The sequence below is a fragment of the Corythoichthys intestinalis genome, chromosome 14 (genome assembly GCF_030265065.1).
Source record: "Corythoichthys intestinalis isolate RoL2023-P3 chromosome 14, ASM3026506v1, whole genome shotgun sequence".
Lineage (NCBI taxonomy): Eukaryota > Metazoa > Chordata > Actinopteri > Syngnathiformes > Syngnathidae > Corythoichthys > Corythoichthys intestinalis.
This window is the reverse complement of record NC_080408.1, coordinates 9349583-9374639: the sequence shown is the minus strand read 5'-3', so window position 1 is coordinate 9374639 and position 25057 is coordinate 9349583. Positions and strand designations below refer to the sequence as shown.

Here is a 25057-nt window from a genome sequence, read left to right as displayed (position 1 = left end):
AGAATCCCAATATTTGAAAAATAAGGTCCTAATGAAACCATTTTTTTCAAATTTGTAAAAAGTCAAAATATGTGTAATAAGCGCTCTAATAACTATAACTCATGCTAAATCATGTTTTTTTCCTCATAGAACCTGCAAATGCATCCATTGTTTTTTTTGTTTGCTTGTTTTTCGTTTATTTTTTCCAAAAAGAAATGTCAAAATTCTAAATTAGTCTCATAATCATGAATTTTTAGGTGTATCAAATGTGATACATTTGGCAATAAAGGGTTAAAGTGCTGCTGCCTTTTAGTGGGTAAATGAGGAGCAGCATTTCGTGTGTAAGCTACTTCATATGCTGGTTGCAGTACTGCTGACCAATTTATTAAGTCTGTGCGGGCCAGACGTTATTGATTTTATGACAGGAGCTGGGGGCCGGATGAAATTTGACCACGGACCGCATTTGGCCCCCAGGCCGGACTTTGGACATGTCTGGTTTAGATGTTCAAAACGAATAAATGTGTTCCATATAAACACCTCATTCGGAATGAACAGGCTCAAACCGAATGGAATTTCATTCCGTTTCACAGGGGTGGAATATTCCTTTTCCCAAACCGATTAGAAGTAAAATTATATCATGTAAACAGGGAAGCGGAATGGTGTCTGGTTGCGCTCTTTCTGCACATGCTCCGTACTGACGTGGTGACGTCACTTGGTGACTGACGTAAGTAACGTCACTTGCAACATGGCTTCCAAGCACAGCGCACCTAATTGGAGTCCGGCGGAAAGTTTGTATTTAATTCAAACTTTAAAAGAATTGAATATAATTTCTCGCTTAGACGGGCGTAAAACGAGGAACAGTATCGATCGCCATGTTTTGCAACGTGACGCTTTGTTTTGATTAATCTGCGCATGTCAGACGGCAGTTGTCAAACGTCCTTTCGGAATAAAGGCAGACACAAGTAAACGCTGGATTGGAATAGATGAAGTGACATGTAAACAGCTGATCTGAAATTTCCATTCGGAATGATTTGAATCGGTATGAATAAAAGTCAGCATGTAAACGTGGCTATTGATGCTTTGGACAATGATACGCTATTCTCCGACGATTCTATTCAAGGGCCTTCGATCGATTAAATCAAAGACATTTAACACAATCAGTTTCAATTTAACTACTACTAAAGCACTAAAAAAAAAAAAAAAAAAAAAAAAAAAAAAAAAAAAAAAAAAAAAAATACAAATCGTTTTTTTATGTATATGACAATTTTGTTGATGAAACTTTAATTTTTTTTTTTTTTTTTTTTTAAGAAATTAGAATCGTTTTGCATTTTGATCAAATTACAATTAATTCAAAATTTGTAAATTTATCGACATCAATTGTCACACCCCTAGTGTCAACACATGTCAGGTGTGTATATTAAATCAGTTTGCAATGTAGACCCATGTAGAGAAACTTTTCTTTATACTATACAGTATCATTATTAAGATCCTCACTGACACCACTACTTAATTGATAGCAATAAATATCAAATTGACTGGAGCAGGTTTTTTTTTTAGGGTGGCCAGCCTGATTTTAGGCAGCGGTTGCCACCCTGGTGGACAGTTCATAACTGTTTGGAATCATTTCCTTCAGCAAATCTTTCTAAAACACATTGCACTAACACATTTAATTTCATTTAAAACTTCCCAGGTTATCTAAAAAATGACTTTTCTTAAGCATAGGTTAGGGTTCAAGAGTTTGGTCTGGGGGAAAATATAGGGTTTTGTGAAAGGTTGGGGTTTCAGATAAAGGTTTGCAACCGTGGTGCAGGGGATCCTAAATCTGTTCGTAAAACACTCTTTTAGTGCTGCAACGATTAATCGATAAACTCGAGTAATTCGATTCGAAAAAAGCTTCGAGTCAAGCTTCGAGGAGTCGTTTAATTAGTGGCGTTGTAATGGTTTGTTTTGAAAGTGTTTGCATATAGTTTTATTGATTGAGTTGGATACACTGCCCTGTAGTGGCAACAGTGAATATAACTCGTCTAACATGGCTGGATCCAGCTGTTCCCTGTTAAGACCAACGTAAGCTAAGTTTTTGTTTGAGCTAATATGTTTGTTTATGCATTTGTTATTTAGTTTAGAAGTATATTTAGCAGTTTTTTTTGTGGGAATATGTGTTTGAATGATTTGTTAAGGACATTGTGAAGGAAAAAAAAGTTAGCATTTTAGCTAGCAGACTTTTGCTAAGCAAGTTAGTCTTTTGTCGTACTTAGATCCTAGTTTCTTTAAAGGGTATGTAGCGGCAAAGGGGGTGTGAGACATCAATAGAACAGTTATGTGCCAAGATAACAAATATTGATAAAGTTAACAAAAAAATCAATCACATTAATGTGCAATTATCGAAAATAGATCGAAAATGACGAACATTCCCGAAAGTGTTGGGGGGGGGGGGGGCGTCACGACAGTGATTGACAGTCGAGGCGGAGCCAGGTGCCATTGTTTTTTAACGACGAGAGTAGCATTGGGGTTTGTTTGACGAAAACATCACAAAAATGGTTCAAAACTGCTGTGCTATGTGGTGTACAAATAGTTATTTATCGGAATATAGTATCCATGAGTTCCCGAACGCGAAAAAAAAAAGCTGGACTACGCAGACAACGGGTAAAGTTCGTCCGTGCAAAGAGGGCTAATTTTCTAGACACAGCCTCCGGCACGCTTTTCTATGGTGCGCATTTTCCACCTGAAAGCTCCTCGAACTATGGACAAGTGAAATCAGATTTTGCTAAAAGATTGCTGCTCAAAAGGAGATGCAGTGCCGACCATACACGCGCAGCCACCTAAATGTCCCGAGATATCAAGAAAGAGGACGATGACTGGCTAAGGAAGCTAAGGCTAAGCAAAGGAGGGGAGCAGCCAAGCTCGAAATGGCCAGAGTGAGTACTCTTTTATAATAAAAAAATGTCACGCATTGGATACAGGACTGGACACGTGTATAAATTATCGTTCGTAAAATATATAGAACAAATCCTCTGATCCCATTCATATTTCTGTCTGTTGGCAGAGCGAAAAGCTATGATAGCGCAATAAATGATAATTATTCTATGCATTCCTTTATTTTGCAGTCACTGTGTATCAGCTTCACAAAAAGAAATGCAAAACAAATCATTGGTGTTTCCCACACGATCTGCTGCCGTTGTTTCATCAGTTCATTGCTCCCCTCAATGACCGTTTCATTACGCTGCATTGGCGTTCGTTTGGGCTCAAATTGGTAACCTAAAACACCGATTAAAGCTTCGTAACTCTCCTCGTCACCATTAGATGAACATTCGTTACGTCCTTCTATGTCGGATTCGTCGCTGAAACTAGAAACGAAATTGTCTGCCATCATCGCTGCCATTCAGTATTAAAGCACTGAGCCTTTTTCTTGAAGAAACACCCCTGACTGTCAATTCTGAATTCTCTTTTATTGACAACGAGGGGTGTTTCTTCATGAGGGAACCTGGAATATGTGCAGGACGAACACAATGCATCAGAATAAACAGCTCAAAACACTCCTAATTCTCCCCTCACTAGAAGGAATTATATTGATGCAGACGGGCGCTGCCCCCCTAGTGGCCGGTGGCACTCTGTTCACTTGTCGTGACGTCACGCACACAATCTGCCAGATCTCGGGCGCCGGTCGTTTTAGCTTGACAATCGAGCCAAATTTCTCTCATTTTCTTGTGTGTAATTACACGAAGTGGCATGATATGAATACAAAAGGCATGCGTTTATGGATAAATGATGGAATATTAACATTTTCCCAGGGCATGACATACCCTTTAATTTTGATATTGTTTGAGGCTAAGCTCGGATAATTTCTTTTTAAATTCACTGATTGCTCTTGTGAAATGAAAGTATAATTGAAGAAACACTCAGGAATTTTATTTTGTACTTAATGCTCTTTCGAAAGTAACCCACGCAAGCCAAAACAAATATTGTTCGAAGCATAAACACTTATTCGTTTTACATATCCTAAAATTTTGTAACGCGTTAAATATTTGTAATCCGATTACTCGATTAGTCTAATCGATAGATTAATCGATAGCCCTAAACACTTTCCCTCATTACTTGCGGCATTCCTCCATTTCAGCTGGTCCAGCGTTAGTGGTACACAGGTAGGTTATACAAGTATTCTTAAATTTGACAAGTGTTTGCTTTGCCGAAGGTAGGTAAAGTAGCACTGAATTTGGTTAGATACAAAATTTAAAATGTTAGTCTTCAATTAGAAAGAGTGGTACTTGAGGAGTGCTATCAATACAGAGTGGGGGGAAATCCAGTTTCTTAGAAAAAAAAAAATATTTATTTACTCTTAAACCAGCACATATTGACAAAGTGCAATTGAAAAGTGCTAAACATTCTGATTGTAGATTTAAATACCTTTGTTAAATTCAAACAATATAGGATGTCAAGTTAAAAAAACAAAAACAAAACATAATTACTTGGTAAAATTCTGACTTGACTTTTCAGTGCTGATGTTTCTTTTTAAAGTGCTTTCTTGTTCATTTGACAACTGATCAGTATGTATGTCCGATCAGTCAAAAATATCAAAAGATTGTTCAGCCATATTAGAAAGGAAGAAGCACGTGAATTGCATGGGTGTTTTAAGTTAGACTGTTCTCATCGTCCCTGAGAGAAAATATACTCAAGTCTTCTCTGTAGACTCGATTTTTGGCCTTGACTTGTGAGTCTCTGACGTCATCGGGGATGATGCAGGCCTCTCGCCGTTGTCCTCCATTTAAAAACCCAGAGGGACTGAAACTGGAGTAAATGAATTATAAGTGTGTGTGGAAATAGTTTTGCTACCCTGGAGGGAAATAGCTTTTTCACTTGTGTTAAAGCACTATTAAGATTAATGTAGGTCATCAATAAATGTCAGTGTACCTAGAATCTGGAATGAGGCGGAGTGTCCGGTAAAGTTCAGCAGTGGATGGCACAGTGTCGTTTTGAGCCCGCGCAGGCTTAGGAGTGGAGAATGGCGTGCAGTTTGAGGATAGCTGGCTTTTTGAAGAGGACGTTCTTCTCTCTGGCTCACTTCCTGCAATGCAATGCAATAAAACAGGCTAGCATATACAGCAACTACATTTTCAACTTAGCATGGCAGCCAAAGTTAAAAACCAAGAAAATCCAACTTGGACAAGGATATACAGAGGTACCTCTACTTACAAAACATCTCAACAAAGAATTTGCAGGTTTCGACACGCCTCAATGGGAAAATGTTGCTTCTTGTTGTTACAAGAGAAATTTCAGGATACGTGAGGCAAAAATACAGTACAGTACTGTATAAGATATGCATGTATTTCCTGCTATTAAATGTCTCACCATAAAATCCTGCTGCACTTTTGGTCATAATCTTTCCCATCATGCTTCAGTAACGCGATTCTGCTCTCCTATTTGCCTATTGTTGACGACATTTCATATAGGCGTCGTAGTGTGAAGTGCAGAGGCGTGACGGTGTTGTTGTTGTTGTTATTGTAGCGGGCTCGAGGTCTTCACCAAAAGAACACAAGTCTCCTTGCGTTTTTTTCTTTCGAAGAGTTATTTTAAACCTACACAAAATTTTACAAAGAACTGGAGCCGGACAAAAGTATTGGCACCCTAAGCTTAATACTTGGTAGCACAACCTTTCGACAAAATAACTGCGAACAACTGCTTCCTGTATCCATCAATGAGTTTCTTTCAATGCTCTGCTGGAATTTCACACCGTTGTGCTTTGGCCAACTGCTCCAGGTCTCAGATTTGAAGGGTGCCTTCTCCAAACTGCCATTTTCAGATCTCTCCTAAGGTGTTCTATGGGGTTCAGGTCTGGACTCATTCTCATTGCCACTTTAGATGTCTCCAGTGCTTGCTCTCAAACCATTTTCTAGTGCTTTTTGAAGTGTGTTTTGGGTCATTGTCCTGCAGGAAAACCCATGTCCTCTGAGGGAGACCCAGCTTTCTCACGCTGGGCCCTAGTTTATGCTGCAAAATTTGTCGGTAGCCTTCAGACTTCATAAAATTTAAGTGACGGGTTTTAATAGATTATGACCGGATTTTTATGACCCTGTCAGTCAAAATGACAGACAATGAAAATGTCTAGCGCAACCTCTGCTGTTATATGTTAACCCTTTAACACCTAAGCCTATTTTGGCCGAATTTGCATGCATTTGATGTTGCCTTTATATTTCAAAGAAAAAATTGTTCACAATGGCCAAGTTGGGTCCCTTCTTTCAGGACACCTTGAACTTCATGTCCAAACTGTTGTTTTCTTCACTGACCAATTATAATCCACATTTTGGACCCAAAAAGACAAAAAAATCCCAAATATTTGTTCAAAATTTGTAATGTTGGTGTCCCATTGACAACCAAACATGCTCGACCAACCGTTTTGAAGCTTGATAATATTTATTCAACTTGTTATGATAAACATTCAATTGAAAAAAATAAGATTGAATAGTTTTATGTTTGACTATTCAACACAAACAGCTGGTATGGTCATAGGCGTTTTTGGCCTTTACACATACTATGGTCAAAACAGGTTATATACAGTGCATAATAGATGATATATATAATTTTTTTTCTCACTAATACAAAAAGGGTTTGGAGGATATCTTTTTGTGAACCCATCACCTTATCTTAAGTATACGCACATACAATCAAGCTTCTCGAACACACATCTATATAAAAATAGAAAAGATTCATAGTGAAGAAAAAAATATATATAACATTTAAAAAAAGTATTTTCAAAAATATTTACAAGTAGTTCAGTTCAATTCAAATTTTTCAGGCATGCGACCCGATAGTTTTTTTTTTTTTTTTTTGCGCACTCAATAAAGTTTTGTTTTTGAACAGGTCACCGAGCTGCGTCACACAGCCTACTCTTCTGCCGTTTGAGCGCTGCTGTCACTTCTACTCGCCGAGACGCCGACTAATCCGAGAAAAACTACAAATACAGCTCATCTTATTCCTTGAGTTGATGAAAAAATGCATTAGCTTGCGCTAAATTTAGTTTTCGATTTCATTCTGCACGTTTCAAAGTCGCTCGCGCAGTCCAACCGGTGTTCATGCCTCCTTTTCCTTAGTTGGCGCCTAGCTCGGCAATTAAAAATGTTCACATTCGGTTCGCCCTTCTTGACATCACAACGGATCTTGGGATATGCAATCTTTTGTGCTGCTTTCGGTTTTGAAAAAGGACAAGAAATGATGGAAATATGGAGATAGATACATGGTACATGCAATGTTTTAATGCATATTTATGAGTGCAATAAAACTATAAAACTCAAACGACATTATCTCCCGTTTTTCTTGGTCGATTGACTTCAAATAAAAACTGGTGTGGACATCAACTTCCACACTTTCAAATGAGACCAACCAGCGGCAAGTGGGTGACGTAATTACAGCGTGACGAAGCTTCAAAGACGACATGCGTAAACGCGTCGCTGCCGACATGTTCGGTGTTAAAGGGTTAACTTGATACTGAAATAGTAGTTTAGTTTAGCCTGAGAGGATTTTTGAACAATTTTGGAACTAATGTACAAAACATTAAAAATAATAATAATAAAAATAAAATTTAAAAATTTAAAAAAAGGAGGGGGGTGCATCAATAATCGTTTTATAATCGAATCGGAGCCTCTGAATCGTAATCGAATCATTAAGTGCCCAAAGATTCCCAGCTCTAGCCACCACCCTTTTATGTGCCACAGATAAGTAACAGGCGCTGTTAATTACACAAATTAGAGAAGCATCACATGATTTTTCAAATGATGCAAATACTTTGTCCGGCCCATTTTTTGGAGTTTTGTGTAAAATGATAATGATTTATCTCCCCCCACCCCCCAATTCTCTTTTGTATTTTTTAATTGCAAGAAAAAAAAATGAAGGTATTACTACCAAAGCATTTGTAATTGCAATCATTTTTGGGAGAAATTGAGCATTATCTGACAGAATTGCAGCTGTGTCAATACTTTTGGCCAGCACTGTACTTGTAGTTTTACTGAAGTAATTTGTTTTGCCCCTTTATCAGTACTTTTACTTCAGAAAAAAGTGAGTACGTCATCCACCACTGTTTTCAGATCCAATTATTTCTTAAGTATAGGTACAGATTTAGAAAGAACATAATTCAATTGAAATTTTAAAAAAAAAGCCCATCACACATCTACTTAGGAGGTACAAAAGACAGTGGCCCATGGGTGTTATTCATCATTTAAAGAAATACTTACTAATGGATAAAGCAGAGTAACCATCAGTCGAGGAGCATCGACTACGGTTGGTGAAGGGCGTCATGTTTAAAAACTGACTTTTCAGCCAAGAGGCACGGTCGTCCTCAAAGACTTTTTTCTGAGAGAGGATGCAACCGAAATTCAAATTTGACTGAAAATTTACCTAAAAAGAGTGAAAAGGGAATAACCGGCACACCTCTCGGCCGAGGCGGATAGCTGCCTCGGTAAAGTACTTCCTTTCCCGCTCAAAGTTTCGCTTCTGCTCCTCAAAGAGCCTCCACTCCTCCTTGAGCCGCTCCTTCTCCTCCAAGGTGTAGCAGTCAGTGAGAAGCTCTGCAGTCTCCTCGTCAAATGACGTGTTTAGCTGTTGCTGGAAAACGTACGAACAGTATCGTTTTATTGTAAATGACACTTTTTTTCCCCTGCTTACAATCTTTTTAGACAAGACAGACCTGTAAGAGTTGCTGCTGCGTGTGAATGAACTCTTTGCACTGCTGCACTTCACGCCTCATCTTCTCCATTTCATCTTCATGGGTTTCCCTCGGGATCACCTCTCGATCGGATTCCACTTGATTTTGAACTTTGAGCGTAAAACATCCAAAGCTGAAGTGCACCCGCCGATATTGAACAGTACGAAAGTGGTGAAGTTAAAGATTCTAAAATATTTCTCATGTTGAGCAAACCTCAACATTGAGAAAATCGGGGAAAAAATACCTTCTAAATAATAAACTTTACAAAACTATTTTGGGATTTTAAATTTTTTTTAATTTTTAAATATGAAGTGACCAGGGGCGGAATTTCAGGAGGCCCTGGGGATGGCCCTCTAAAGGCCTCTAAATTTTACGTTTCTTCTCTATGTTTCCACAGCCTCTAAATGCACATTTCGCCTTGTAGCCGGCCGTCAGTTAACTCAGCAGACTAATGCTGCATTTGACGAAGGTGGGAAGTCAGTTTCCAACATCTGATCTGGAAAAATATACTTAGTATGCCTTTACTATTTGATCGCGTGTGAGAAGTCTCAGAATGCAGGTCTACTGGTAGTTCCCAGGGTTTCTAAAAGTACAGTATGCGCTAGGGCCTTTAGCTACCAAGCTCCTGTTCTATGGAATCAGCTTCCAGCTAGTATTAAAGAAGCCGACACAGTCTGTACATTTAAGATTAGACTAAAAACGTTCCTATTCGACAAAGCTTATGGTCAGGCTAGTTGAAATCGGACTAGACTCACAGTTCAGTCTAAGCTGCACTAGAAGCTATAATGCTGGGGAAGTACAGCCACTGAGTCCTATCTCCTTTTTCTCACTCTACCAACCACTGGTCTTTCTTTATTTCTCTTTTCTAATTTTAATGTCTAGTTGACTAGTCTCTTCATCACTAGTCACCCGGTGTCCCCTTTTCCCCTCCCCTCTGGGGAGGGGCTATTTTTCAGCCGCAGCCTCCTGACTATCCGGACCCCTGGCTGGATGGACATCCTCGTTGCCCCCCCCCAGTCTCATCTGGCTAGATGGACCTCCTCCTGTTCCCTCACTCTATTGCATTTCTATAAACTGTAACTCCGTCTGCTAATTCCCATTAGCAGTCCTGGTGCATCTTGTCTATCCGTCCTGGGAGTGGATCTCTCCTGACTGTGGTTCTCCCCAAGGTTTCTCATTTTTCCCCAGAGAGTGTTTGAGTTTTTCCTTGCCGACATGGAGGGTCTAAGGATGAGGGATGCCCAGGGCTTGGACTAGAACTTTATTTAATTCATCTACTGTTTTCGACTGTGTATCATATTGCCTCTGCAAAGCCCTTCGAGACAACCTTGTTGTGATGTAGGGCTATACAAATAAAACTGAATTGAATTGAAGTCAGGTTTACTTGAGGTCAAAATGTCTTTTGAAGGCCCAAATAAACAACATGTGGCAATCAGCCATCTTTGCTGTTTACATTCGCTTGGAATGCTTTAAGGTTGCCACTGGTACCCTCCGAGCGGGATAAGTCCGACTTCCCACCTTCCTCGAATGCAGCGTGAGAACGAGTGACCGAAGCACTCCTGTTTATTGGGGTTGTAGTGCGCATCTTAAAAAAAAAAAAAAAAAAAAAAGTCCTTCAGAATGAAAATAATTGCAGCAGTTTGGTGTGACATTGTTTTAGCCACATGGGTGTTTTGAAACAATGATCTGTGTTTTGAATTTATTTGACTATGTTGGATCTTTTCGTAGATCTGTATCGTTTTTTTTTAGCATGCTATAATGGTGCCATTGACTCCCGCTAGCTTAGCCACTCCGGAGCCCTTAAACTAACAAATAATTTGCAAACGAAACTAGTGCTGCAACGATTAATCGATTAACTCGAGTATTTGATTAGAAAAATATATTCGAATTTAATTAAACGAATACTCAAAGCAACAAAATTTAAGTGCCGTTGTAATGGTTTATTTTGAAAGTGCTTGCATTAATTTTATTGATTAGGGTGGATGCACTGCCCTCTGGTCTGCCTCTTTTCACATGGCTGAATCCAACTGCTCCCTGTTAGAACCAACGTAAGCCAAGTTTTTGTTTGAGGTAATGTTTTTTAATGCATTCATAATTTTGTTTATAGGTATATTTAGCCGTTTATTGTGGGAATTTGTTTCTGAACCATTTGTTAAGAGCATCGTAAAAAAAAAAAACTAGCATTTTATAGCATTTAAGCTAGCGGACTTTTTCCTATGTAAGTTATTGTTCTTGTTCGTTGTTGTACATTGATCCTCTTTTTTTATTTTTTTTTATTTTTATTTTTTTTATTATTATACCGTTTGAGGCTCAGCTCAGGTATTTTAATTTTTCATGTTCCGATTACTCGATTATTCGAACTAACTAGTCCATCGATTAATCAACTACTAAAATATTCGATAGCTGCAGCCCTAAACAAAACTGAATTTGTTGAAATCAACCCCACCAACTAACCAAACCTCTGCTAACTCGAAGATTAAGCCTGATGTAAAAAATCCTGAACTTCCGCTTCAAGTTTTAAAAAATATCTCTGCCAGCCGCTTGTCTGGAGGGGCCCGCAAAAAAATTTCCACTTGCACCACACACACACTGAACGATTGTCTTGAGGCGTCAGCAAAAGTGTGGAGGGCCCGCGAATAATTGGTTACCCAGGCCCTGTTTACATTTGTTCCGCCACTGGTGGTGACTCTACTGAAGGTATGAGTGAAGCAAAAAGTGTCATGAAAACCAACATTTGAAATGATCACATATAACAGTCTGCCATCCAATTAGAAATTAATGAAAAAAATGTTTACATTTACAGAGACACCTTTTGTATTCAGGGCAACTCTGTAATGAAGTTTCACGAAACGTGTTTAACTTTGGTGTTTCTAGCCCTCATTGCTAGTGCAAATTTTTTTTTAAGCATTGCATACCTTGGTGGTCCAACTTCTCCATGTGGCTCCTCAGTTTCCTCCACTGCTGCCGGATGCTGTTGGTGAGCTGCTCCCTCGCTTGGTCACATGACAGGTCCAGTATTTCCCTGCTCGAGTCACCAGTCTTCTCCCCCCCATCTGCATCCAACTAGGAGTTTAAAATAAAAAAACAACATTAAATTCAACGTGCAAATGCCCGCTTGCCGTGCTGAGAGACGAGCCTCAAATTTCAGATGATATCCATGCTAAATGTTGACAACTGAAAAAAATAACACTTTAGACCAAATCTATTTGTGAGTTCTTGCAAAAAAAAAAAAAAAACATTGTTAGGCACATGGAAACTTGCAGGATTTGTCATTTAGAGAACGAAATGTGCCGAGTAGTTTCATTTTAGTAAACAAATTATTATAGCAATATATTTGAGAGAAAAAGCATGTTATTTTGCCTCATTCAAATCTTAATATCTGAACATTTAAATATGTAAACTAAAGTGCAATCACATTCATAAATGAATGGCTTCTGGTTTTTGAAATGTAAATAAACCAAAGTCTTGTGATAAAATAACAAAATTGCAAAAACTGCATTAACCATCAAAGTGAAGTCTAACTGTAACTGTACTCTTGAAACAAATCTGAATAAGGAAAACATTGCAATAAAATAATGCAAACTGGTTAAACTTGAGAGTAGCTGAGATCTGTCATGAAGAACATTGCTTCAACGATATCTGGCGCCATCTAGCGTCGTGAATGGGTATAATGTCAAGACCGCGAATATAAGACGACCCCCTCTTTTTTAGTTTTATTTCAATGCAAAAAACACAGTCTTATATTCGGGCCAATCCGGTACTTTTTAACCCATAACCAACGTCCGGATATTGTCCAAATCCCAAAAATGTGATCCCGGTATCAAAAAGATATTGATATATGTGGTCGTGGACTTAATATGGCTAATTGTTTTTTGATGCCACACTGGATGCTTTAATAATGATAAAAGTAATAACTTCAAGATTAAGTACTTATATTGCACAACTATTCTTGAAATCAAAATAGTGCAAACATCATTTTTTTGGATTAAGTGCAAAGTGCCAATAAGGCAGTGCCATATCACATATTGGTCACACAGTGCTTCTGGCTCGAAATAACGAAGGCACACAGCTTCAGTACAATGAATGAGGTATGTAATGAGTTTATAATTCATCATTTATTGTATTTAATTTTTGCACCATGAATGCAAATGGTCTGCTCTCATAACAAATCTCAAGCATTTTTAGTTTGGAGATATCTGATGGTCAATAAGCATAAATGCTTATTACATAAAGTTGTGACCATCCCTTGTACAAATCCAGAAGGATTTCGACATTCACTTTGAAGGCAACATGCATACTGGCCCAAAACCAATGATGAAAAACAGATGTCGATATTATCCTATATCATTTCAAAATGTTTTTAATTGGACAACTCTAGTAAAGACTATAAAAGCACAGTCTTGTAATGCTGCGAGTCATGGTGTTAGTTCTATTCACTTTAATAACATGCAGCAACAAAAAAGTTCAACAAGCCACTGTAGACCTTAACACAGCAAACATAGGCCAGTAACTGCTGCCCGCAGATTGATTTCCCTTTTCTGCATATTTCATACCCCCAATCGCATCTATTTTGAAGCCGACGCAAGTATATTAATGCTACATAATACAATAATAGCAGTAGCGGCACGGTGGTTGAGTGGTTAGCACGTCCACCTTACAGTTCTGAAATCAAGGGTGAGATTCTGGGCAGCGGCCTTCCTGTGTCGAGTTTGCATTTTCTCTTAGTGCCTGTGTGGGTTTTCTCTGGGAACTGTTTTCCACCCACATCCCAAAAGCTACATGGTAGACTGATTAAATGCTCCAAATTGTCCCGAGGTGCGCGTGTGTGCGTGAATGAATGATTGTTGGATAGTTGGGGATTGGCTCCAGCGCCACTGCGACCCTCATGAGGATAAGCGGCATGGAAAAAGAATGAATAAAACAGCACCACCTAGTGGTGACAGCCAATAACAACTTGCTGAATGTAATATTCCACAACTGTTGGAGAGACCCAATTTGATCTCTAAGATCATCCCGAGTGTTTATCCCATGATCCAAATCCAGTGTGTGTTGTCCCCCCCCCCACCCATAATATTTACCATCTCTTGGCTATTTTCAGCATCTCCTCCTCTACATGGTGCTTGGCGTGGACTCAGGATGTGTATCATTTCTTTTTTCATCTGCTGTAGGACCTTCTTCAGCTCAGCATTCTCCTCCAGCAGTGAGCGCTGGCTGGCTTCGTAGTCCCGCAACACGGACTTGTACATCTGCTCTTCATGGCTAAACATAGCAAATACAGTACGTTTGTTATGACACTTTTTCGTAACTGTCAAAATGTAACGAGATGGTTTCCCAGATACCCGCTTGTGACTTTGGTGGTCTTCCAGTGGCTCCTTTTACCATCTGCTCGTCCAAGACAATTCAGCATTTCAATAGCTGAATAGGAGAAAGATTAAAATCATTCAAGAGCAGAAAGCAGTAACGATAAAGCTTTTCAGTCTTGATCGCAAAAAAACATAACAGTACAATCAACTCTTAGTTGTAGCCTTGCTCACAAATTTGCCGTTTCACATTGGCATACTGCTTTGAATATTTGTTTAATTAAAGTCGCGTTGTAATGGTTTTGATAGTGTTTGCATTTAGTTTCATTGATTTGGGTGGATACACTGCCCTCTAGTGGCAACAGTGAATATGACGTGACTCATTTCACATGGCTGAATCCGGCTGCTCCCTGTTAAGACCAACATAACCCAAGTTTTTGTTGGAACTAATGCATTCATAATTTAGTTTATTGCAGACATGTCCAAAGTCCGGCCCGGGGGCCAAATGCGGCCCGTGGACAAATTTCATCCGGCCCCCAGCATCTGTCATAAAATCAATAACGTCTGGCCCGCACACAGACTTAATAAACTGGTCAGCAGTATCTTAAACACTAAATGCTGCTCCTCATTTACCCACGAAAAGGTAGCAGCACTCAGCAACATTACCCCGTGTGGCCTTTACTCCCAATTTTCTAAAATGGCGACAATCAACAAACAAAAGAACGTTGACTGCGACGGCCGACGCTTCAAGGATAGGTGGAAATTGGACTGTTTCTTCACTAAAATACGCAACAACTGTCTGCCTCATTTGCAAAAAGACAGTTGCTGTTTTTAAATCATTCAATGTGAGGTGATATTACCAAACAAGACACCCTGACATGTACGACAAGATTACAAGGGAAGATCCGTAGCGAGAAATTGAAGCAACTTGAAGCTAGTTTAATTTCACAGCAGCAGTATTTCGCATAGCCCGAGAGTCGAAAGAGAACGGCACAAAGGTTAGTTGCGAGATTGTTGAAATTATTAATTAAAAAAATAATAAAGCAAATGTGACACACAGAATAGATTGCTAAAATTTGCTTAAATATATTGTTCGACATAAAGGACGTCAGCCAAGGTCGGCCCCACAAATTTTTACCACACCAAATCTGGCCCCCTTTGCAAAAAGTTTGGACACCCCTGGTTTATAGGTATATTTAGCCGTTTTTTTGTGGAAATATGTGTTTGAACCATTTTTAAGAGCAATGTTTAAAAAAAAAAAAAAAGTTTTATATTTAAATTTTGTAGCATTTAAGCTAGCGGACTATTGCTGTGTAATTTAGCCAGTTGTTTTTTTGTTGTACTTAGATCCTCATTTATTTATTTTTACCGTTTGAGGCTCAGCTCAGGTACTTTCATTTTTTAATATTCATTACTTGATTATTTGAACTAACTAGTTCATCGATTAATCGACTACTAAAATAATCGCTGCAGCCCCAGTCATGATGAAAAGGGGTATATGCAGTGAGCCACTGGCGTTGGACTTATTAATAAGGCTGCAAGAGAGTTCACCGATGGGTTGCTGAATCAGTAATGTTACCAAGTGTCAAGAGTTAGATTGTCTTTTGTGCTGTTAGATCCAGTGTGCCTCCGTTAGAGGTAAGTATATGAAGCCAATTGTATTGTTAGTAATCTTTGTTGATAAGACATTCCACTTAGCACCGAGCACTAAGCTAGTTAGCGAATATGCTAATTGGTGTCTTAAGTGTCCGTTTGTATTATGTTTTGGAGAAGCATATTAGCACTCGAGTTATTGTTTGATAGTAAAGTTGTCTCATTTCTTTTTATAAATAAACCACACAAATAACCACTTCATATAAAAGTTTGGATTCTCCTTTCAACACCAACTCAAACTAAATTGTCATTAAAGAGTCTGCTTTGAAATTGGATTTGGGCTACACGGCTACCCCTATAAATTGGTTGGCCACCCCACTGGCAACCCCACTTGCCAGTCTATCGTTAGATTGTTGTAGCATCAGTTATGCATTTGATCCCAAATGAATGCATTTGATCCCAAATGAATGCATTTATTTTGTTTTGTTAAATGTAGGGCTGTCAATTTATCGCATTATCGGGCGGTAATTAATTTTTTTAAATGAATCGCGTGAAAATATTTATCGCAATGCATTCGCAGTACGACTCATTCACGCATTGCCACAAACAGCCTACAATGGTGTCGTTTTACTTCTATACAGAGATAAGAGGCAGTACTGTCAAGTGAGTGGAGTAGATAAAAGCGTTCATTGGTGCTTTTAATTGACAAAAGCTTTGTCATCTCTCCACAGCAACCATAAATATTGTGGGAAGCGACGTGGGGAAGAATGACAGGAGTCTTTTTCTTAACACCCTGTAGTGTACCCAACGCAGAGAAGATATAGCATTTGCAGCCACCACACACAGTCATGGTTGCATCACTTCCCAACATGCATTTGGGCAGAACAGTTAAGTCGCTACTGTATCATTTACTGAAAGCTCAACAAATACACTAGATGGCAATGTTTAGTCACAATATACAAACTCACATTTATCCTTTAAGTATTACAAGTCTTTCTATCCGTGGATTCCTTTCACAGAAAGAATTAACAATGTTAATGCCATCTTGTGGATTTATTGTTATAATAAACAAATACAGTACTTATGTACAGTATGTTGAATGTATAGACCCTACCCACCGACGTCACAAAATCACGTGCTCGCTGTATGGTTCCGCCCCCTTGTCCGTCATTTTGTGTCTGTATTATCAATGGTCTCAATTGATCGAGCAATTTATAATGCATTTCATGGAAGACCCGGTGCTTTCGGATGCCGTAAACTCACTTGATGCGTTGCATAAAAGGAGTTATGTGGAAAAGCTTCAGTTTATCCATTCGCCAGATCCATATTTGATGCCTAAATCGATGTTTTTCGACCCGCTGTCTCCGCCGTATTTGCCTGACATCTGCTAGCTACCCTGATATGTACAACTATCTTGTCCACACAAAATCAGCCTATTCTCACGAAAGTTTGAAAAAATTTAAGAGCTTGGAGGCTTGTAAATACTTTGTTGCTGGTTGGGTGAAACAGGTCCTCGTCCACGAAAATTCGGCAGGAATCTATCTTGTGCTTGGAAAGGTGAGTTACGAAATTTTCAATTCAAAATCTTTTGTTATTGCTAACATCCACTGTCAAGTCTAATGTATTTCATGTCGTTTGTCAATGGAGTTAGGGCTTTTAATGTTTATATTGTTTAGCGATAGTACTCTCACTACATACATACGTGTATGTTGTCGGCGATTAGCCTAGCAATGATCTTAATTGTGGTTGTCAGCCCAAAACCCTCTAAATATATATTAAACGCATCTTACCAGATATAAAATGACTACTACATAATTGTGGTAATTGTTTGGAGCCCAGTTTTCTCGTCGAATTGCAGCAGCCCATCTCGCTCTCTTCTCTCCGGGTCTCTCGGAATCCGGTAGAACTTCAAGTCTCTCCGTCTTCTCAGTCTATCTTCTCTGTTATTGCAACCGACCGCCACACACGCCTTCACCATTTTGATTATTAATGTTAACGAGCAGAAAAACACGTCGTAAATAGGAGGAATGTACGTAGCCGTAACAGGTAAACATGATGTGTTGACGGACAATTGGGCGGCACCAGTCAGGAGGAAGGAGTTGTGATGTCACGTGGGTAGGGTCTATACAGTATATCGGTCTTGTCTTTCCATTCCAACAATAATTTACAGAAAAATATGGCATTTTAGAGATGGTTTGAATTGCGATTAATTAAGATTAATTAATTTTTAAGCTGTGATTAACTCGATTAAAAATTTTAATCGTTTGACAGCCCTAGTTAAATGTACACCTTATGCCCAATATATACATAACAAAATAAAACAGATTTGTTGTGGAACTCAAAATGTTGACTGAACAGTTACGGACTATACACATTAAATCATTAGTAACATCAAATATTACACAATACACCAAAGTATATCAGTAGCCGTGTCCTTAAGTCTTTCTGATAGTTTTCCCCTGACCTTTTTACTGCAATAATATAATGAAATTATAGCTTTTAGTTTTGGCCACCCCAAGATTTTAAGTGGCCCCATCTGGCCACCCCTATGAAAAATTTCTGGAGGCGCCACTGAACACACCATACAAAAAAAATATATCTTCTCACCAAGTCTCTTATCTTTTCTGTCCACTAGTAGCTGGCTGAGGCGTTCCTTGAGCTTCGCCGACTCTTTCTCTTTTCTCTTCGCGTCATGGCTGTACTGTGACGCACGGCTAGCAACGATACGCTGGAGCTTCTGAACCTACAGTCAGGACATTTGTCAATATTAAAGGGTGACGAAAACGAGCCCAGCGGGTCATCTACCTCTTCTTTCTCTGTCTTCAGGCAGCTTTGAAGGGTCTTGATTTTTAATTGGAGCTGCCTCTCAGTCTCATGGAGACCCAATTTCTCCCGTAATGATAATTCAAGCTGATCCTGAAAAGAGTCAAAGAGTTTTAAAACATTTTGAATAGAAACCCTCAACTTGAGGGCACATGCTGACACACTTACCCGAAGTCTTGAATTACTCATCTGCATGTGATCCAAAGTGCTGGACTTCTTGAGCTGCTCTCGCTCAAGCTCCTCTAAAGTGACCATAGTGCGTCTGTGGATCTGCAGCAACTCAAAGGCGCAGTTCAAAGCTGGCACCACGTTCAGGCCGGCACTCCCTCCTGAGCTTGCCTCCATGTATGAGGACAGACCCAGGGAGGACAGCTCCTGTATATGTGTTAGGAGGGCATAGTTGATATTGTTACATAGAACAAAACAAGATTGCTTCTTATTCTTAATGAATTAAAAGTTTTGAAATAAACCTGCAATACAACTGAAGTGATACTGGTAGTCATTGAGCTAATTGGCTACTAGCCCAATTCTATTGTGAAAGGATAACGCTATAAATATTCGTCATACCTGATTGATGTATGAGATGCACTGTGGAACATTGTCATCTGTACAAAACACTGTCACCAGATTGCAGGAGTTTCTGAATAAAGGCTGCGCTGACGCAAGGTTGTTCTGCCTTGACGGTGACATAGTTAAATGTGATATGCTGGAGATGTCATGGTTTCCTGATGGAATAAATCCCAAATTTGTATTAAATCTGGGTTGCGCTATGAATGTAAGTAGGCTGCTGCTCTAAATCGAGACTACATATCTGGATCATCCTCGAACTGAAAAAAAGGACAACAGAGGAGGAAAATTACCCATAGATGTGTCTCCTGGCATGGTTGTCCACCACTCTCCCATATCACTAGCGCTTGAGGATGCTAGGATACCAGGTCATGAGTTATCAGCCACAGAGGATTAGCGGTCAGCCAGTGGATAAAACAAACTCCCGCTGGATGTTCTGCAATCAAGCATGCAGCAGTGAGACGGCGCGCCAATGGATAATCTAAGCGGAAGTAGAGCCCATGTCGGCTTAAACAGCAGATGCACAGCAGGCAGGCTGGGAATGGGTTTTCAAATACATAACCAGGGGCAGAATTTAGGGGGGGTGCAATTGCACCTGGTGTCTGCGGGTAGACATGTGCCGATTACCGGTTTCAAGGTTGAAGGGAATAGTTACCTTTCTCGCACACACCATATAACTGTTTGCATTACTCTAACACACTTAATATAATAAATCAGGTAATAGTACCGTTTCTCAGATGTCCTGTAGGATTGTTTGTACTACTCTAACACAACTAAAATAAATAGCACACCATAGTTTAATGAAAAGCAGAATAGATACACAACGGCATCTTATCACAGAAGCCCAACGTGTGCGTCACAAGCAAAACTGATGCACCAACTCTTGCAATCAGTTCTCCCAGCCACTCCAAGGACAAAGAGCAGGACGCTCTGTCCTAAAACAAGTAGCATCTCGCCCAGCCCGGATAATAAGTTGATAGCGGGCGCTTGGGACGTCAAGACCGGCGTTGGTCGCTGTGGCAACCACGTCCCAGCCACGAAGGAGGATGCACGAACCTAACCACCCAAAACCGGCCACAGTGGGATGATCCCAAAACAACACCCAGCCACACCTTCGGCCCGGCCCATTCCACCGCAGCCTTCAAAAAGACACTGAGATAACAAACGGGTCGCTGCTCGGAAACATTGCTATGTAGCCGTTGTTTTGACGACCCTGGATCCAGAATTGTCCCTCCGTCATCTGTTTTTGCCCATTGTCAATGAATAAATTGTCAACCTGTTTTCGGTGAGCCTTCTTCAAACGTTTGGAACATTGAGTCAGTACAAAGGGTTAACACAGGAAGGGAACGGGCGGGATGTCGGCCCCCACCGGTTGACTCACGGAGGCGGCATCAGCAGAGCGGCACTTCATTCGGCTGTCACCGTTTCCGCGGCTTGGCGGGCGGGCCGAATTCTATCAAGGTATACCGTGGTATGAAAACGTCATGATTTCAAAACGATTTCTCAAGTATTAGCCATTTTTATGTCACAAAAATGCAGGGAGAAATCCCTCGCTTGCAGCTGCAAGGGTCAACCCTCCGCTACCGGTTGTTGCTCAGTGTCAGTAAGTCAGAATATTTTTTTTCTCTTGCTGACTGAGGGAATAGACATTGCGGGTTCTGCTCTCCCGTTACATGTGCTGGGGAACAATGTCTACTATGCAACTAAACAAAAACAGGTTGCAGGAAAACAGTTTATTTACAGTGCCTTGCAAAAGTATTCGGCCCCCTTGAACCTTGCAACCTTTCGCCACATTTCAGGCTTCAAACATAAAGATATAAAATTTTAATTTTTTGTCAAGAATCAACAACAAGTGGGACACAATCGTGAAGTGGAACCAAATTTATTGGATAATTTAAACTTTTTTAACAAATAAAAAACTGAAAAGTGGGGCGTGCAATATTATTCGGCCCCCTTGCGTCAATACTTTGTAGCGCCACCTTTTGCTCCAATTACAGCTGCAAGTCGCTTGGGGTATGTTTCTATCAGTTTTGCACATCGAGAGACTGACATTCTTGCCCATTCTTCCTTGCAAAACAGCTCAAGCTCAGTGAGGTTGGATGGAGTGTGTTTGTGAACAGCAGTCTTCAGCTCTTTCCACAGATTCTCGATTGGATTCAGGTCTGGACTTTGACTTGGCCATTGTAACACCTGGATACGTTTATTTTTGAACCATTCCATTGTAGATTTGGCTTTATGTTTTGGATCATTGTCCTGCTGGAAGATAAATCTCCGTCCCAGTCTCAGGTCTTGTGCAGATACCAACAGGTTTTCTTCCAGAATGTGGTGTGTCTCCCAGGTGCCTTGTGGCAAACTTTAAACGAGACTTTTTATGGATATCTTTGAGAAATGGCTTTCTTCTTGCCACTCTTCCATAAAGGCCAGATTTGTGCAGTGTACGGCTGATTGTTGTCCTATGGACAGACTCTCCCACCTCAGCTGTAGATCTCTGCAGTTCATCCAGATTGATCATGGGCCTCTTGGCTGCATCTCTGATCAGTTTTCTCCTTGTTTGAGAAGAAAGTTTGGAAGGACGGCTGGGTCTTGGTAGATTTGCAGTGGTCTGATGCTCCTTCCATTTCAATATGATGGCTTGCACAGTGCTCCTTGAGATGTTTAAAGTTTGGGAAATCTTTTTGTATCCAAATCCGGCTTTAAACTTCTCCACAACAGTATCTCGGACCTGCCTGGTGTGTTCCTTGGTTTTCATAATGCTCTCTGCACTTTAAACAGAACCCTGAGACTATCACAGAGCAGGTGCATTTATACGGAGACTTGATTACACACAGGTGGATTCTATTTATCATCATCGGTCATTTAGGACAACATTGGATCATTCAGAGATCCTCACTGAACTTCTGGAGTGAGTTTGCTGCACTGAAAGTAAAGGGGCCGAATAATATTGCACGCCCCACTTTTCAGTTTTTTATTTGTTAAAAAAGTATAAATTATCCAATAAATGTTTTTCCACTTCAAGATTGTGTCCCACTTGTTGTTGATTCTTGACAAAAAAAATTAAATTTCATATCTTTATGTTTGAAACCTGAAATGTGGCGAAAGGTTGCAAGATTCAAGGGGGCCGAATACTTTTGCAAGGCACTGTATTTGATGATAATTGAGAAATTGGGGTGGGATTTAATAAGTTTTCTTCGTCCCACTCCCTTTCAGACATTTTTTTTTGTTTGTTTCTTGTTTCTTGAAAGCAAAAAACTGTATTCGTGAAGATGAATGTGTCTGAAATTAATAAATAAATTATTAAATTATTAAAATATTGAGGCCTGCGCTCTATGTCAAACACTTCATTTTTTACGGTGCTTTAACGACACCATGTGATTGAACAGGCCAGAGTGATCATAGAACGGCAAACTTGAGTCTGATTGGCATAATGGAGTCATGATTATTGTTGCAACGTCTCATTGGTGAAACTGGTAGCACTGGTGTTGACAACGCTGGAAAAAGAAATTAAAAGTAAAATCTAAATTGTAGAATAAAGAGAAAAACTGTAATGATTATTGTAGCCCAAAGTAAGAGTAGTGTTTCTTCTTCACAAATCTACTCAAGTAAAAGTAAAAAGTATGGCTAAGTAAAACTACTCTTAGAAGTACATTTTTCTCACAAATGTACATTTTTCTCAAAAATGTACTCAAGTAATGTAACGGAGTAAATGTAACGCGTAATTACCCATCTCTGCTAGTACTCACTAGCCTATTGTGCGACCAGATCAAAAATAAAAATGTAGAATTCTCCCTAATGATACAACAAACTGATTACAGTACATGTTTTTTTATTTTTTATTTTAGCCCTCAGGCTGCCTTAAAACACGTTTAAACAGCAATCGACTCACTGTTTTTACTGCCCAACTTGTAGTCACACGCTACCCAGCGTGACACGTTGAAGAACGACTCGGACGGGTGGAATACTTCTCTTATCCTCAAGTTTTTTGTTTTCTTTGACACCTAAACTATAAGCAAGCGGTTATCCACGCGTGGCATTTATTGTGGAATTGACATTTTAAAACAGGTGAAAGCTTAAAACAGGGCAAATCGAAAATATGCTCCACCTTCTTTGAGGCATACGGCAGCACCAAAACGCAACGCAGCTCACCTGGTGAGAACGCTGACGTCGAACATGCTTCGACAGTTTTTCCAATTTATTCACCACGAAACGACGCCGAATGGCACACAAACAGCTCAAATTATTTGAGGTATTTCAGTTATGTATCGTAAGGTGAAGGTCTTAAAATCCTGGCTTATCTACATGACCTCGATAAAAACAAGGGAAAGACATATTTCCTAACTGCAAGCGTGCCAGTGTAAACCTAACAATAAAATACGTACACGTTGACATGCTATAATTCATATTTTCCTCCTTCCAATGTCACAAAAACCACGCTTACCTCTGCAGCGGTGTAAAATGGGTCAACGACTGGCACAGAGAAACTATTCTTATACTCTAGGAAACCGAGTGAGCGGAGTCTGTTTGTTGAATTTCAAAAACACGTCCAAAATGTTACTCTCAAAAGTGGAGAGAATTGAATAGCGATAAGCAGCCGCACTTGTGATGTTTTTCAAGTCTCGAGACAGATAGCCCCAAGCCAAACGCTAATGTTATTGGAGGAGGTGTTGCCAGGCGACCAGTGCGCGAGCCGCTCATTGGTTAGGACGATTATATAAATGAAAAAGCTATCAGGTGCAACGCAATACGTCAAGGAGAAAAATAAGACCAAAAAATACTATTTTCAACAAATAATAAACATATTCTATCTTGTGTATGGTTGTAGATTTGGGTCTTTATTATTCAATTAAAAAAAGTTGCTTCAATGAAAAAAAGTTGTTCCTATCAAAATATGTTTTCAATTTTTTAAAAAATCACTTCAATAAAAAAATGTGTTTGAATGCAAAAATAAATTTGAAACTCAAAAAATGCATTTGAAAACTTTTTTTTTTTTTTTTTTTTAACAAGTTTTTTGATTGATTTTGTTTTGCGTTTGGGACACATTTTGGCTAGGGCATTTGTGTCTTTATTATTCAATCAAAAAATTAAAAAATATTTTCAAAAGAGATGATTCAATCAAAAAAAGTGCCTTCAAATTTTTTTTCCACTTGAAAAAATAAAAAATGCGTTCAAAACCTTTGCACTTAAAAAAACGTGAGTTCAAAACTTTTTGCACTTAAAAAAAAGTGAAACCTCAAATAAAAATCAATTTAAAAAAAAGAATAATTTCAAATAAGAATTACATTTTAAAAATATACATATTTTTAGTAGAGGACAATTTTATTTTTGCAAATGATATTTTGATTTTCTTTGAATGAAAATATTTTTTTGATTGAAGCAACTTTTTGGGGGTTGAATGATTTAGACACTAATGTCCTACCCATAATATTGCCCAAACTCAAAAAGGGTTGCTTCAATCAAAAAAAAAAAAAAAAAAAAAAAAAAAAAAAAAAACATTTTCAATGAAAAATAAGTGTTCAAATGCAAATTTTTGTGTCTCAAATATTTTTTCCGCATTCAAAAACCTTTCTTTCTATGATTGATTTTTTTTTTTTTTTTTTTTTTTTTTTTTTTGGAAGTGAAGTGATTTCTCTTTTCAAAAAATATATTTTTTTGTCTAAAGCAACTAATTTTTTGATTGAATAATAAAGACACACGTCCTAGCCAAAATGTGGCCCAAACGCAAAACAAACATTACTTCAATCAAAAAAGTTGTTTCAAAAACAAACTTTACTTTAATTAAAAAAAAAAAAAAATACAATAAAAGTAAATAAATCAAATAAAGATAGTTTTCAAATGCATTTTTTAACTACTAACTTGAAGTGCCTTTATTAAAAAAAAAAAAAAAAATAGGGAGCTATCCAAGAATGTGTCCACTTCTGGGGTATACTGGAGCACCTCTAGACTCAAAGTAAGGTATTTTAAGATAAAACTGATTTGGGAAAAATTAATGAACAAAATCTGAGATATCCAAGGACCGATCTACATCTGAGGCATACTAGACTACCCCAAGACTCGAAACAAAGTACTCTCATGAAATTCTGATGTGTGATTTCATTTCACAGATTTTTTT

The 25057-nt window shown here is 38.9% G+C and overlaps 1 protein-coding gene across 1 annotated transcript; it reads right to left on the bottom strand.

The window, feature by feature from the left end:
- Window positions 1–2858: 2858 nt before the first annotated feature.
- ssx2ipa (synovial sarcoma, X breakpoint 2 interacting protein a) lies at window positions 2859–23576 on the bottom strand. The gene is made up of 14 exons (XM_057857978.1): window positions 23387–23576; window positions 19245–19387; window positions 18952–19109; window positions 18553–18759; window positions 18367–18477; window positions 18169–18304; window positions 14008–14083; window positions 13747–13927; window positions 11584–11731; window positions 8651–8778; window positions 8395–8568; window positions 8199–8316; window positions 4885–5038; window positions 2859–4761 (listed from the first exon to the last, which is right to left on the bottom strand). Exons 2-14 carry the CDS (start codon window positions 19285–19287, stop codon window positions 4605–4607), a joined length of 1791 nt encoding a protein of 596 aa, XP_057713961.1. The 5' UTR covers window positions 19288–19387; window positions 23387–23576; the 3' UTR covers window positions 2859–4604.
- Between the last annotated feature and the right edge of the window lie 1481 nt (window positions 23577–25057).

Excerpts from the sequence above, each read along its gene's own strand:
- ssx2ipa (XM_057857978.1), bottom strand. The coding sequence starts at position 19,287 with ATGGGAGAGTGGTGGACAACCATGCCAGGAGACACATCTATGG. Across the intron at positions 19,110-19,244 it reads GCCAGGAGACACATCTATGG|GAAACCATGACATCTCCAGC; the intron begins GTAATTTTCCTC and ends TTATTCCATCAG. Across the intron at positions 4,762-4,884 it reads CGCCTCATTCCAGATTCTAG|TTTCAGTCCCTCTGGGTTTT; the intron begins GTACACTGACAT and ends CATTTACTCCAG.